This window comes from Nycticebus coucang, chromosome 7 (genome assembly GCF_027406575.1).
Source record: "Nycticebus coucang isolate mNycCou1 chromosome 7, mNycCou1.pri, whole genome shotgun sequence".
Classification (NCBI taxonomy): Eukaryota; Metazoa; Chordata; class Mammalia; order Primates; family Lorisidae; genus Nycticebus; species Nycticebus coucang.
The window spans coordinates 94,483,526-94,499,622 of NC_069786.1; the positions used below are offsets into that span (position 1 = coordinate 94,483,526).

The 16,097-nt window shown below is 35.3% G+C and overlaps 1 protein-coding gene across 3 annotated transcripts in view; it reads right to left on the reverse strand.

Annotated features, from left to right (window-relative positions):
* Window positions 1-3,477: 3,477 nt before the first annotated feature.
* The window catches only part of SF3B1 (splicing factor 3b subunit 1), a 39,930-nt gene continuing 27,310 nt past the window's right edge, over window positions 3,478-16,097 (reverse strand). For 2 of the 3 annotated variants that reach the window (XM_053596702.1, XM_053596703.1), the window contains 16 exons: window positions 15,650-15,847; window positions 15,455-15,556; window positions 14,379-14,558; window positions 13,435-13,521; window positions 13,041-13,311; window positions 12,265-12,410; window positions 12,009-12,155; window positions 11,667-11,792; window positions 10,732-10,953; window positions 10,008-10,190; window positions 9,815-9,926; window positions 8,204-8,324; window positions 7,751-7,882; window positions 5,587-5,859; window positions 4,228-4,444; window positions 3,478-3,963 (listed from right to left, as the gene is read on the reverse strand). In XM_053596702.1, the coding sequence (XP_053452677.1) occupies window positions 3,805-3,963; window positions 4,228-4,444; window positions 5,587-5,859; window positions 7,751-7,882; window positions 8,204-8,324; window positions 9,815-9,926; window positions 10,008-10,190; window positions 10,732-10,953; window positions 11,667-11,792; window positions 12,009-12,155; window positions 12,265-12,410; window positions 13,041-13,311; window positions 13,435-13,521; window positions 14,379-14,558; window positions 15,455-15,556; window positions 15,650-15,847 (2,676 nt within the window). In that variant the 3' untranslated portion in view covers window positions 3,478-3,804. Of the gene's footprint in view, window positions 3,964-4,227; window positions 4,445-5,586; window positions 5,860-7,750; window positions 7,883-8,203; window positions 8,325-8,718; window positions 8,789-9,814; window positions 9,927-10,007; window positions 10,191-10,731; window positions 10,954-11,666; window positions 11,793-12,008; window positions 12,156-12,264; window positions 12,411-13,040; window positions 13,312-13,434; window positions 13,522-14,378; window positions 14,559-15,454; window positions 15,557-15,649; window positions 15,848-16,097 lie in introns of those variants that run through there. The other variant, XR_008381149.1, reaches the window with a different exon arrangement.

The following is a 16,097-nucleotide window of genomic DNA, read 5'->3' on the forward strand; positions in this document are numbered from 1 at the left end:
TTTTTCCTAGTACAAAGACCTCTCAGGATAACACTTCCTGAATTAAATCCTGCCCCTCAAACTCCTGTAGCTTACTCTTTTGGTAAAAATTTCCTTCCAAGGGTGGCGCCTGTGGCTCAAAGGAGTAGGGCGCCAGCCCCATATACTGGAGGTGGCGGGTTCAAACCCAGCCCCCGCCAAAAACAGCAAAAAAAAAAAAAAATTTCCTTTCAAAACAACATTTACTATTAGGCTATTAAAAAATGTAAGTAGCCAACACGATGTCCAAGTACGTCCTTTTATAAAAACCTATGTAGAATCCACAGAGTATTAAGAATGAATTTTAATACACACACAAAGAAGTTGCAGGGCCGGGTGTGGTTGATCTCCACTGTAATGCTAGCATTCTGGAAGGCCAAAGGCTGGTGGAGACCGGAGATGACCGCCCCCCCTCCCAACCATAGTCCCAGCTGTTCGGGAGTCTGAAGCAAAAGGATCTCTGGAGCTCAAGAGTTCCAGTTTGCTGTGACTTGTGATGGCATCATGGCGCTCTTCCCAGGGAGGTGGAGAGAAGAGTGTATTGCCAAAAAAAAATAAATAATAATAAATAAATAATCCCACACAAAAATGAATTTTAAACCCTAGAGATGTCACTGACTACTCTAGCTTACTTCCTATCAGTCTCAATTGCCTGATAAAGCTGAACATTCTACCTGATCAACTTAAATTATCTATGGTTCCCTCTCCAAATCTCTTAGATGGGGAGACAAGGGTCTCTCTGCCCTGCCATGCCTCCTCTCCCAGAATAGCTTATGACCCACCTCTACTGCCAGCCAGGTTACAGGTCATTTCAAGGGGAACACCCAGCCTCCTCCAGTGCTCCTGCTCAAGCAGCGCACCTGACTCCAACTATGTCACATGATGATCTTACACACTTTCACAGCTTACTTTCCCAAGATTTATGTGGAGATTTATCCAAAGTAGATTTTTAAGTATTTGCTGAACAGTATTTCTAGTTACTTCCTAGGAAACTACTGCCTAAAATTAAAAACTTTCTACATGATGCTTTAATTATTAGATATGTGAGTCCTGTCTCAACAAGTCTTGAGGCTATGTCAGTGGTTCTCAATTTAAAATTTTGCCCCATAAGGGGCACAAGACATCTGGAGGCCTTTTTGGTTGTCACAACTGGGGTGGGAATATGCCACTGGGATCAATGGACAGAGGTCAGGGATGAGGCTGCACATCCTACAATGCAGAGGCGGTACACACACACCCCCACCCCGTAACTTATCTGGCCCAAAAGATCAATGATGCTGACAGGTTGAAAAACTCTGAGGACCTGCAGTTTTACTTCTTTTAACCATATGGGATTTAAGAGCCACTAGAAACCAAAGAGCCAAACAACTGAACTTACATGACTGCAATTGTCTTTTTTAGTTTCTTATTTAATAAAGAAAAGTTCTCTGGTTTTCAATATTAAGTTCCCTTATTTAGAAAACCCAAAGAGCTCAATAGTATTAGAATGGCACAACCACAACAGAGTGTAGTGTGATAAATACGGAGTCAACTAAGATTAAAAATTGGTCTACTAAGACTTTAGATATAGTAAGTTTTATTCATCTGGTGTTCTTGATGCTCACAGGGCACCATACAACAAATTTTAAAAATACAATATGAAAAAAAATCAAACAGCCAAAGAGATCAATTCCATTAGGGGACAATGGCCCACAGAAAAACCAATAAAAGCCCACAGAAAAACCCACCCGTTGTCCCCATAAGAACATTAATTTCTTCTTGCTTTACGTTTGGCTTTAAGAAATACCAGAGGGAAGGTCTTTGAGATTAAACTTCACATAGCGTCTTTCACACATCACAAAATGCTTCCCTTATTTAATAAACACATAAAATAATCCAAACATCTGTGAGCCTCTATTTGGTCCCAATTTCGTAGGTCGTAACTTTCGGTATTTCCCTCCTCTTTATCCTCAAGTCATTTGCACAGTAAGTCACTTAAGGTGGAGTAGTCTCCTTTGCTCCATACTGCTACTGAAAAGTGTATTTTCGGGGCAGTGCCTGTGGCTCAAGGAGTAGGGCACCGGTCCCATGTGCCAGAGGTGGCGGGTTCAAACCCAGCCCCGGCCAAAAAAAAAAAGAAAAGCGTATTTTCCACAAATAGCCAGGGGCTAAGCAAACTGAAGCTACTTAAGTACTTGAATATAAAACATAATTAAGTTTTTGCTTTGAAATCTAATGTATTCAATTATAAGTAATTACTAAAGGCCATTTAAGATCAACTATAGAGAACAGCAAGATTTAAAGTTGCATGTGAGATACTGCTAGAAAACTTCTAAGAACAGAAAGATGGTTTAGGCCTTAGTGTTTTACCACATAGTGACTTGTTTTCAGAAAGTTATGTCACATAGGAAATAATAAGGCACTACAAATTCTGCTTGGAAATTCAGTTTATGTTTAGTATTAATTTTTTTAAACATCATCCAATTATAAGCTCTTTTTCATCTAAGCTGCCTAAGTAGGAAACCCCAAATGTTAACAGTAACGAGGTACAAACATCCTAATCCCACAGAATATTTTACAGTAGCAGAGTCACCGTATGCTAAATACTGCTTGTAGAATTTTTTTTTCCTTTTAGAGTACAGAAATAACAACATAGGTAGATAAAAGAGTAAAAATAAGTGTGAGAAATCTGGGGCCATAAAATAAAACATTAAAGGCTGAAAATATTCTTAAAACATTTGCCAAAAAATAGTATAGTGCTGCCTAAATGCTTAGTTCCTCTAGAACTAAATGGCATTTCAGTTTGTGCTGGTCATTTAGATAACCTTACTATCTAATTACTGAAAATAAAGCAAAGCAAGCCTAAACATTTTAGCTGCCACTGTATATTATCACAGCACATCTCTCCCCTTTCTCTGTTATACGGCATTTAAGGGTGAAGTGCAAGTGTCCTCCCCTGCATCTCAGCACAGTGGATGCTCAAAAGGTATTGACTGAATACATTGTTGAGTAGTGGCCTGTAACATGGCAGAAAGCTCATTACTTAGCCTCACTCTCAACAGACAGAAGGCAGTTTTGGAGTTATCTTCCCCATTTTCTAAAGACAGGAGACCTGTTAAGAGTTGGAGACGACTTAAGTCACATCCTTGAAACATGTTCATAAAGCATTTTGAGAAATCAAGAGATGAAAGGCGCTATGTAAGTACAAAATAATATTATTCAAAACAGTTCAGTAAAGGTGCTATTTTTCTATGGAATGGCTGTGCTAGTTTGAGGGGAATACCCTCAAAGCTATTCTTTTCACTGTCATCAACACAACAATGGAATTTTGACAAAGATGTCATCACTGTATAGTTTGTATTCTGCTACTTTCTACAAACCAAGTGACAGAAAATGAAATTAAGCCACTTATTCCACACAAACCAATACTTTTATCAAACTTCCGCATTTTACAAGTCATATTCAAAACACACACACAAATTAGCATTTTGTACACAAATGTTTATTTCTCAATTAAACATTCCCTTTAAACACAAGGAATGAATTCTAAATCTTCATAAAGATGAATTAAAAATGAAATCCCTCCAGTATACTGTGTGTAATCACTGTGTTCTTGGTCACTACTGGCATTTACTGTTTAACATCAAAAACAAAGACAGGTTATTTAAAAATCATGCTACTGGATTTCTAGCTCTTCCTCTATGACCAGTACTATACTGATCTGCAATGTTTAAAAGTTTACATCACCAAATAAAAGCAAGTTTAAGTGTGAATAGCTGTGCATTAAACACAAAATAAACAATAAAGTTATAAGATATAGTCAAGTTCGTAACGAATATAGGTGTTCTTATCATCATTGTAGATTCTTGGGTAATGTGCTATGAGAGCGTCCTGGGAACCAATGTAGATGGAATTGTAAATTTTCCAGTATACATCTCTGACTTTCCGGGCTGGGTGAAACAGACCCTAAAATAATTGAAAGGTTGTATTATTTCAATTTTCAAGAACATACATAACTATAATATAAAAGGTATGATTTAAAACATTTCCTGGGGGGCTAGCAATTGCATAAAACTGTAATGAGCAAAGATAAAATCTAATTTCTCCCTCACCACACTACTGTTCTCCCACACGGCACACAACATACCCTACTAATAATGAGGAACAGTGACGTAATTCAACAAACTAAACTGAGTTTTCTCAGAGTAACTGTAAAATTATTTAACCTACCTGTAAACAATATTGCAACATTCTACATGGCCCAATAGCAACTCTCAGGCCCTCCAAGGCTCCCATAACAGCCTGAATTACATGAGGAGATGTCTCAAACACATTGGGCCATACATAATTCAACAAGTGATTCAGTGAATCTTCACAACCAAATCCATAAACTCCAAGTGACATGTGTTGTACCACTGCACTAGCTGTTTGTCTGTGTACAAGGTCCCTGTAATAGAGGGGGGTAAATGGCTTTGTTAAGATACAGTTTTAGTTTTACAGATACGAATATTCACCTGCCCATTAGAAACTAAATTACTAAATCAGTTCACTAAATAGATGTGAAGTCATCCTAATACCTCATGTCCTTTAGAACAATTCCAACTGAGAACTGTTGATGACTTGATGTAAATCTACTGACTCAAAAATTTAGCCATTATTTTCTAATTAACTTTTATAAGGAATATGAGCAAGAGAGTTCTATGAAGGCTTAGTTTTAATATTCTACTAAACAGGAGACATGTGACTCTTACATATGAATAACTGATTTACAGTAGTATCTCATTTTAAACTCCATAAACTTAAAATCTTTGATAGTAATATTCAGATACTAGGATATAATAGATAACTAAATTAAAATTAGATCATTTCTCATGTAAATTTTGAGATTCATTCACAGGGAGCTTGACTTAGGCAGGAACATAAATCACTAATTTTTTTAAACCTACAGAATTAGTTATCAATGAGTTATTCATTCTATGATTATTCAACTGACCATGAGCATTAACACACTGGGGTTTGTGATGATAAAAATGAGTGCCAATTGTTCATCCTAGAGACAGAAAGAACATCTCAAAAGCATAAGAAAAAAACCTCATACTTACTAACGTTCTTCTTTTATTTATTGCAATGTCTGACTTACTCATCGTAATAGTGAAAACAGTATATTTTCCAATTAAAGTTATTGGTTCTTCTCATTTAGTAATTTTTGACAGAGCTACTACCTCAACTTACTAGTACATAGGACATCATGTTTAACTTCAGGTCACATACATTAACGACTATACTATGATGTTTAGGTACTTGTCACTAAGAACTATGGAGCCAGGGTAATTTGCCCTACTTTGTTGAGCCCCAGGTGGCCAGGCTTTTAAGGAAAATTTTGGGAACCACTATAGCATACATGTTAAGATACTAAGTTATATTTACAGTGTCATAAGAATCCAGGTATTAAAAAAAATTTAAAAAAAAAGAATCCAGGTATTGCTTCTTTACCTACATCACAACAAACAGATCATCTAATAATTATACTAATAAATTCTAAAATGAAGGATTATAATTATTTTCTTGCGTTTAGTTCAAGTCACTCACCTGTCCATTAAAGCATCTTCAAGTAAAGGTGTTACAGCATAAATGTAGTCCTTTCCCATTTCACCAATATATTCAAACAAGAAGGAAAGTGACTTTAACACTCCATTTTGAACATTCAGTTCAGGAACTCTGTATTCATTCATTAAAGCAGGGAGTACTGTAAAAGGTGAGCATGTTTCTGCAACAATAGCTATCGCTACAGTGGTACAAACTCTGTTCTGCCTTTCCTGAACTTTGAGGTTGTTTAGAAGCGTAGCCAATACATCATGAGGGCTGAAGAAACAAACAAAACATCAAACATGTCAGCAAACTGTTGTAATTACAAATCAAATGTTTTTGGAGGGAAAAGAACATGTAAGAATAGAATTTTATAAGGGACCTCAATGATAAAATGTAATACTTTCAATTCACTGGCATTAGTTATTTCTATTTAAAAACTTCAAAGAAATCATAAAAGTTTTTTAAAAATCTAATCCAGATGAATTCATTTTGAAATGTAATTTTCAGTCTTTAATTTTTCTGAAATACTTTGTCTTTAAATTTTCTGAAATATTGGCTTGGCACCTACATGTAGCTCAGCAGCTAGGGCACCAGCCATGTACACCAGAGCTAGAGGGTTCAAATCCGAACAACGACAACAACAACCAAAAAATAGCCGGGCATTGTGGTGAGTGCCTATAGTCCAGGTTAGTTGAGAAGCTGAGGCAAGAAAATCGCTCAAGCCCAGGAGTTGGAGGTTGCTGTGAACTGTGACGCTACAGCACTCTACCCAGGGTGACACAGTGAGACTCTGTCTCAAAAAACAAAACAAAACAAAAAAACTGAAACATAAAGAAATTTAATGAAATGTTTCAGTAATTCTTGGAGTGGTCAAAAAAGGAACTAGAAATAGGCAACCTATGGTGAGAGGAAATACCCAAACTATTGTCTATAAATTTAGACCAGTGGTTCTCAACCTTCCTAATGCCACAACCCTTTAATACAGTTAGTTCTTCATGTTGTGGTGACCCCAAACCATAAGATTATTTTTGTTGCGTAGTTCAGACAGATGCTGGCACTAAAAAGTTTGCACAACAGGAATTCATAGCAAATTTCTTGACTTCATCACCACTGAAATAAATATTATTGCGACCCAAAAAGGAGAAAAATGGTGTAAGGCCTTTTTTTGGCCAGAGGGGCAGTGATCTTATAATTCTACTTTGTTATATTTATCTTCAAAGTATTTTCTTACTTAATAAGCCACTTCTGCATGTATAGTGTCTCACTTTCTGTAGTGACTGTTCACTGCAGCCTTGAACTCCTGGGCTTAAGGGATCTTCCCACCTCAGCCTCCCCAGTAGATGAGACTACAGGCATGTGCCTCCATGCCCAGATATTAGAATCTTACTGTGTTGCCCAGCTGCTCTCCAACTCTTTGGCCTCCCAAAGAACTGAAATCATAAGTCCCTGCACCAGGCTAGAAACATTTAAAAACCACATGAGGTAGCCTGGTGTGGTGGCTCACGCCTGTAATCCTAACATTCTGGGAGGCTGAAGTGGGTGGACTGCTTGAACTCAGGAGTCTGAGAACAGACTAAACAAGAGCAAGACCCACGCCGCTACTAAAAGGAAAAAAAAAAAAACAAAAGAAGAAAGCAAAACTAAAAAACCTGAGGCGGAAGAATCACTTGATTCCAGGAGTTTGAGGTTGCTGTGAGCTATGAAAATGCCATTGCCCTCTACCCAGGGTGACAAGAGACTGAGACTTTGTCCCCTTCCCCCAAAAAATAAACAAACACATAAAGCATTAACATGAAACTTGAGTGAAGCGATGAGATTAAGAACCTTTCTTAATGTTTTAAGCAACACCCTAAAAAAGGCCAACAAAAATCTGAAATTATTCTGAAAATGATATTGTGTCCCTCCCTGAAAATATCTAAAAATATAATTAAAGGGAAGTTCAAACCTCCAACATACTTAACTTTATTGAAAAATTTAACAAAACATTCCAAATATTAGAACATTCCCAAAATTTTCCTTAAAAATATAGTGGGTTGGTTAAATGTAGTGCTTTCTTAACTGCACCACCCAAACTATGTCTCAGAAGAGATTTCTACATAAAAGTACTTTTCAATACCACGATGGGCTTATTATCAAGTAATTTTTTTAATGAAATAATACTCACCCAATAGCCTTTGCAATATAACCAAATGTGTTGACTGTTGCTCTACGAATAGCTTTTTTGTGAGCTTTTAAGAGCTCTAAAAGCTCAAAGCAAATCCTCATCCATTCTCTTGCAGATACATACTCAGCTCCCCTAATTTAAAAAAAAAAAATTAACCTTCTGTTGACAGTTTTAAAAGAAAATTTACAAATTCAATTCTCAGAACATGATTATTAACATTTTCAACACTGAAAAGTTAACATCGTTCAGAAAGGTTGGTTTAATGTTAAAACTGTACTTCCAACTCCACCCCCCAATCATTAGCCTAACAGAAATCTAACAAAGTACTAATACTGGATTGCCTGACCACAAACACGTTAGCCAACATTAAGCAAATTTTGCTAACTAAATCCAAAGTTGCTAAATTTGAAAACTGAAACTGCTTATAAAATATAAAATGCTTAATCTGCTTACCTGTCAGCAATACGTCCAACGAGATCAATACAATTCTCTTGTACTTTTTCATGCCTGTTCTTTAAGATGGGTGTGAGTCTAGGCAGCAGATCTTTAATTGGTGGGGTCATCTTATGCATACCTATTTTAACAGAAGTCAATGAACTATCAGTGTTTGAACTGCAACCTTTGTTCACTGTCCTTTTATTTAGCAATATCATATACATGACTATGCATAAAAATAAACTTACAGCTGCCTATGAAAAAATAAAGCCCAAGATTCTAACCAGACTCAGAATTGTTTTAAACTTTTTATTAACAAGTTCTGATTATGCACAGAAATAAAAGAAATCAGTGAAGTGATTTAAATGATGGACACTCAATAACAAAAAAAAAAAGTTTTATTTGGTTCTGAAATGTACTTGTGCACTGACATTTAAATATGGGGACGGCTTATGTTCCGGCCATACATAACAATATAAGCCAGAGGCAAACATGTAAATTAAAGCAAAATTTTCCAAAATGGGCCCCCTTACCCTTTAACTGCAAAACAAACAGATCTCCAGTCTCCCTGCAATGCAGGGCATACTTGGATGGTATTTACACCTATGAAGAGAGAAAAAAGGATGCAGCTGGCAGGGGCTCTTGCTCTAACTAGAAGTGCTTGCTCTGATTCTCTCTCCATTGCTTTTCCCATGTTTCCTTGACAAACAATATGGCTTACCAACTCCCTGGAAACCAGAGCCCTAGAAGTGGCCAAGTAACTGATTTTTGGCAAGTAGCTATTTTCATAGAGGACTAGGCTAAATTGGAGATTATATGTAAATGCAATAGTTCAAAGATCTCCATTGCATAAAAACCCTCTTATTAATGAGAAAAACAGTGTCTATCACAGTTTTGACCTCCTGCTATGTTATTTCAGACCCTCTAACCCTACAATAGTGCTTTTTTGGCAGAAGTTCAATAATAATGAAGGATACATCATATGCCATAAAGAATTAAAGCTTTGCTCTCCACACCCAGGAACACTGTAATATTACAATGCAGTATTAATTGTGTTTTTACTTTGAGTTTGAAAACTGAATGGACCATATGAAAGACTTGGGCATAAAAAAAGAAAACATAGTAACAATTAATTCATTTTTCTGTCTGGTTACATTCCCTGAACTTGACAGCAAGCAAAAAATTTATTCAAGGTTGAATATGTATATGTATATGTATATGTATATGTATATGTATATGTATACATATGTGTGTGTGTGTATATATATATAGTTTGTTCTAAAACTAAATTAAAACTTCGGGGTTGCCTTTTCACCGCCTGCAGAACATGGCGGAATGTATCTCAACTGACACACTATTTCTACTATGGTACTCTATTCTATGATAAAAAGCTTTTTGAATTGTGACAATGCCCACCTTTCTTTTAGGTCCCAAACTTGCCCTTTTTTCTCTTTGAAATACAAATTAGTTATAGGAAACAAGACTTTTGAGACACCCAACTTAACTACGATCTTTAAATGCTTAAAAAAAAAGGTAATATAAATCTCCCAACTCCTATATTTTACTTGCAAAAAAACAAATGAAAGTTAAACAAAACAAAAAATCTTATGTGACCAGCAAATTCCATACCTATTACATTTACAATGGCCTTCAGTGCTCCAAGAATGCTGCCCAATACTTCGGGGTACTCTTCACCCAAATACTCATACAATACAACACCCAAGTGCCCCATCAATTTTTCCTACAATAAAACAAATGATGTTGAAACATTACTATTTACATTAAACTGCTGAAGAAGTAAGAATCTGGAGCAAAAATTTACCTCTTGACAAGTCTTCATGACAACAGCAGTTCGAGAAATCAAGTCAGCTGCCTGCTGTCTAACTTTTGCTGATTTGTTATTTAAACGCCACAAAACTGTACCACAAATCTGAGGCAAGTATGGTTTGACTCGTTTGCCAAGAGCATTAACCACTGTGCCAAAGCCATTCAACATTACGGAGTCCTAAAAAAGAAAAAAAACATTTTTACTTAGTTTCTTTATAATTGAAGAGCAGAAATACACTAATAGTCAACCTTTTCATATGACCCAAACACCTGAGTTATGGGTTTTTTTTAAATCAAATCTAAAATTCTGGGATACAAGAATATTTCCTGGTAAATGAGAACATAAGCCTTTTAAAAATTACTTCACATTCAAATAATTCTTCGATAAAATTTGCTCAAAAAATAATATGCTTTGGCTAACCCCAGGAGCTGGAGGTTGCTATGAGCTGTGACACCAATGCTCTCTTCTGAGGGTGAAAAAGTGAGACTCTGTCTCAAACAAAAAAAAAAAAAAAGAAAAATAATATGCTTTTCTACAGATATGAAAGTCAGTGGTGGATGGCGCCTGTGGTTCAAGGAGTAGGGCGCTGGCCCCATATGCTGTAGGTGGCATGTTCAAACCCAGCCCCAGCTAAAAATTGCAACAACAACAACAACAACAAAAAAAAAAAGCAAAGAAAAGTAAGTGGCAACTCTACACAGTAATTAGTTATTATTACCTCTGTAGTCTGTTCTTGGAAAGCATAAAGAATACCATCAATCAGTTGTTCTTCAAGTTTATGATCAATATCTGCTGCTCCCAAGTTGCCCATAATTTTCTCAATTGTCTCCATCACCATTTTTCTGTACTGTTCAGCTTCGTCTTTCAGATCATCTACAATCCTTGATATAATTTCTGCTGCACCTACTTTGTTGGCCAACTCCACAGTGGTATCAACTAACTAAAAAGAGAAAAAAAACTCTTACAGTTTACTATTTTTCCAAGGAAATAAAGCAACATCATGAAAACCAAATAATCTAAACATACTATTTATTTAGTTAATAAACATGCCCAGAACAGTTAATTCTTATTTAGTAAATGTTGAGAAATGTAACCAAAGAACTAAAATGACTCTAATTCAAGGTGATTTTAAGTAAAATTGAATCTATATTTTACCTAACCAGATTTAGTACTAAATTTATTAAACAAAACATCAGTTTAAAGTTAAGTATTTATGCTTGAATACAAAATAAAAATGGAAGTTAAGGCAGGGCATTCATGCCTGTAATCCAGCAATTTGGGAGGCAGGGGAAGAAGGATTACTGAGACTAGAAGTTTAATACCACCCTAAGGCAATACAGCAAGACCTTATCTCTACAAAATGATTTTGTTTTAATTTTTCTATAGCTACTTGGAGGCTATGAGTTATAATTATGCCACTGCACTCAAGCCTAGTGTTAGAACAAAACCCAGCTCTTTAATTTAAAAAATTTAATTTAATTAATTTTTTTAATTAATTTTAAAAAGGTGGGGGGAGATAGTTGATTAAAATCCATCTTTTATGTACATATGACTGTTAAATAATAAAGGAAAAAATATGTAACATGTATTTAAGTCGGCTACAGAATGAGTCAAAAGGATTTTTGAAAATATTATTTTATAAGAAAAGCTTACCTGTCGGTAATTTCTTCTATCCAAAGCCATTCTGTGTTGCCAGAAATGTTTAAAAAAAGGAGGAAGAATCTCTGTTTTAATATAGTTTGCTTCTACACCATCTGTCCCACAACACTGTTTTACCACCTAAAATGTTAAAAAATAGTGACAATAAAGCAACTAACCTGAAATTAAGAGAATACCCATTGATGATCACTTCATTAAAAAAAAAATTTTTTTTTAAAAATAAACCAAATACACTACTGATGTAACATACAACAGATTTACTTCAAAAAATACTTTGAAATTCTCTTTGAGCCATGAAACAAATCTAATTTAAATTAACAAATCTAGAACAATTACCTTCAGTACAATTTTCTTCATTTCTTCATCGGGAGACTGGAATTCTCGAATAAGAATTAACATCACTTCTCTTGTGTAATAGTTAGCATATTCTGCATCCATGAGAGGAATAAGATATCCAATAGCCTTTAAGAAAGCAGCCAAACCCTATTTTGAAATACAAAATAAACAAACTTTAGTAATTCAGATTTATGTTGCATTAACTTTACTTCACACATGGAAATCAAAAGAAAAACAAAATGTAACTGATAGTTACCTTTCCTCGGTGTTGGCGGATACCTTTCCATAGAGGCTTTAACACAGAATCAAAAGATTCGATACCATAAGGAGTCGCTGCTTCAGCCAAGGCGGCAATAGCCAAAGCACTAATGGTCCGTACTTTCTGCTGCTCATCCACAAGACCTACAAAACCATACACAGGTTTGAACTATGTACCAACATTACCTAATTTCCACAGTATCATCCAGATTCTGGCAATGTATCTAACCCCTTAGCCAAACCGCAGAACCTGTTCACATTAGACAAAATCAGGCAAAAACCAGTATGAACCATAGTCTTTTAGGAGATAGTATCACAAAGCCCATCATAAAATATAATTTTTATACAGTTTATCTATTTTATCTCCCCAAGTTGCCCAATTTCAGGACAGCTGTCCAAATAAATGTAGATAGGCCAGGCATGGTGACAAATGCCTGCATTCCCAGCTAATAATAAGAAGGCTAAGGCAGGAGGATCATTTAACATGGCAAGACCCTCTTTAAAAAAAAGTTTACACATGTATGTGTATGTGTGTGTACACACAGGACATCTCAAAGGTCATTACAAATGGTAAAAATTAACAAATTTATATTTTTAATTTTTAGTACTTTCATATTTACATATGGATATATAGAAAAATATTTTATAAAATTTTACAAATATTATGTAAATAAAGGTACATTTAGCTACAATTTCCCGTTTTCTCTATGTATGTATGTATGTACGTATGTATGTCAACCTTTGGGACACCCAGTATATATAGTTGTAACTTACCATGTTCAATGATTTCAACTAAACTTCTGAGATGTGGCAAGATGGCACAGCCCATAAGAATAGCTATCTGCTGTACAATCTTAATACCAGTGTGTCTTGCTTGCCAGGACTTTTTGCTTTTACACACAGCTTTTAAGAAGGGCAATAAAGAAGGAATGCCCAGGGCTGAGGCTACAACAGCAAAAGCTCTAGCTGTTGTGTTACGGACATATTCATCCATATTATCTATATCAGGTCTCATGGTAGAGATCATAGTAGCCAGACCAGCAGCCTGAAAAGAAAAAAAAAAAAACACTCATGAGTTGGCAATATTAATCTTCAAGCATTTCCTTCTATAATCAAATAATTCCATTAACAGATGCAACTTTTTTCTCTGGAAATTTAATGTAAATACCTTTGCTAAATTAGAAATAATCTCTCGGCCTTCCACTCGAGCATAGTAATCTTCATCAATCAAGAGTGGTTCAATGACTACAAGGATCTAAAAAAGAGATGAGTATTATTTTCTCAACAATTATTGACATGTACCAGAATTCAACACACAAAAAATTTATAATTATCAGGATTTTGTAAATCAACAGACAAAAATTGTTTAAACCAGCCTGAGCAAGAAGGACCACTCAAACCCAAGAGTTTAAGGTTGCTGTGAGCTAGCCAGCACCACAGCTCTTTAGCCCAGGTTAGGAGTAAGACTGTCTGTCAACAATAAAAAAAATGTTATTTAAAAACTTGAATCACGGGGCGGTGCCTGTGGCTCAGTGAATAGGGCGCCAGCCCCATATACCAAGGGTGGCGGGTTCAAACCCAGCCCCGGTCAAACTGCAAAAAAACTTTAATCACACAATTTCGAACCCTACATAAAGAAGAAAATTTGAGAGAATTGTTAGCAATACAGGCTAACAAATATTTGATTATTTTGGTAATTAGGATTCATCAGGAAAAAAATATATATATACACAGACACACACACCTATAAACATTTTGCACCAATAATTGTCATCAGTGAAAAAATGGTTCTTAACACTAAATGGCATGGTATAGAATGATATATGTTCTCTTCCTAAATTAGTGAAAAATATGATTAATATTTTTTAGTAAGAAGTAAAGATGACAAAAAGTTAGACTTTTTATATCTATATTTGTATGTATATAATGTCTGGTTGTGCAAGAAAAAGGTCTTTAAGCATATGTACATTTAACATTGGTTAACTATGAGTATCTTGCAAGGAAATAAACGTTTCTACCATGAATGAATAGCATCAGCTACTGCTTTAGAATTTTTAACCAGCTTGCTTTAAAAAAAAAAAAAATTCCTTTTATATTAAAAAATAAAAATACCTTGTGTACATATGGTCGAACTAAGTCATCAAGTTTGTACAGTATTCTATCAATAACTTTCACAAGTAAATGACGCTCTTGATCCTCAAGTGTAGGAGACATTAGTAGAGGCAGAATCTGATTAAACAAAGGACCAGCTCCAAATTCTCGAGCTTTATCAGTAATCTGACGCAATGCAGCCTGAGGAAAAAAGGAGAGTAAAAGGGGTGTGTTCTTTATATAATCAAGCATTTTGAGTGAGCAAATCACTTCAGGAAGATTTTCTGTAACTTAGTATTTTAGTGTATACTTTTATAGATATTTTACATAGACAGCATGAGTCTATTTCCATCAAAATTACTCCAAAATTTAAACTCCCGTGGAAAATAAATCAGCAAAACAATGCAAGCATACCTAAGTGCCTTCATTCCCCTTCAAGTATGTTCTACCTTTAAACTAAATATAGTGTAAACACAATTCCTCACATAATTCTACCTTCAAGCCTTAAACATGTTTCAAAGGCTGTGTATAGACAAAAAGGAGAATTTCATCTGTCAGCATTCATTTTAGTATAGAAGTCTTTTACATTAAAAAAGTATTAAAATGAGCAAGAGTGAGACCTCGTTTCTACTAAAAATAGAAAATTAGCAGGGTGTGGTGGCAGGTGCCTATAGTCCCAGGTACTTGGGAGGTTGAAGCAGGAAGATCACTTGAACCCAGGAGTTCGAAGTTGTTGTGAGCTAGGCAGATGCTATAGCACTCTAGCCTAGGAAACAGAGTAAGACCTGGTATGTATGTATGTATTAATAAATAGCTGGATAACAACAAGCTAAACCGTTCACACTCCATATACAGGACAAGTCCTCAAGTTACAATCATCTGACTTACGTACAATTTGCACTTACAAGTGGAGGCTTTTACAGGTAATGGGTAAAAGTACTTGTTCCAACTCACAGATCAAACCTTACAGAATCTATCTCACTCAAAACTGGGGATTGCCTGTATTTCTCTCATGCTATACCCTTGGATAAAGATGAAGAGAGTAATTATAAATTCTTAAACATAAAATGAATATGGTTTAAACAACAGTACTTAACCTTTCTCATTGGTGGTGTTCCATTCTTAATTTTTAAAAGCAACTTCATTATTTTTCTCTCTTTCTGTTCTTCTGGACTCAGTGTTGATTCATCAACATCAACCTATAGTAAAAAGAAAAAAATGTAAAAGTAGGCTGAAATATTACAATTTATAATACAGAAACAAAATGTGATAATTTCGCTAGTACCACTTACCAATAATTTATCAAAGTACTGGATATCATCAGGTTTTAAAAATGGAAGATTTCCAGATGGCTGGTCATTAACACTTTTCATAGTTCTATCTTCAGTTTGCATGTGGAAACCAGTCATACCACCCAAAGGTGTGGGTGTAGCTGTCAGCTTTCGAGCTGGAGTTCGAATAGGAACATAACCAGCTGGAGGAGGAAGGACCTAAAAGAGTTGTAAGACAGTTTAGAATTGTCTTAAAATTTTGACTTAAAAACATTAAAGAACAGCATGATAAAAATAACATACGCACTTAAAAATTTTTACAGTTTATTACCTAGGAAGCTATTTGCTCAGCAACAAGGATTAACATTGATCCCTCTTTTCTATCTTAATTAGAAGTTCAAAATACGTATTTCTCACCTACTAATTAAGTACATCAAAAAACTGAGGAAATACATGAGGTAGGCTTCTA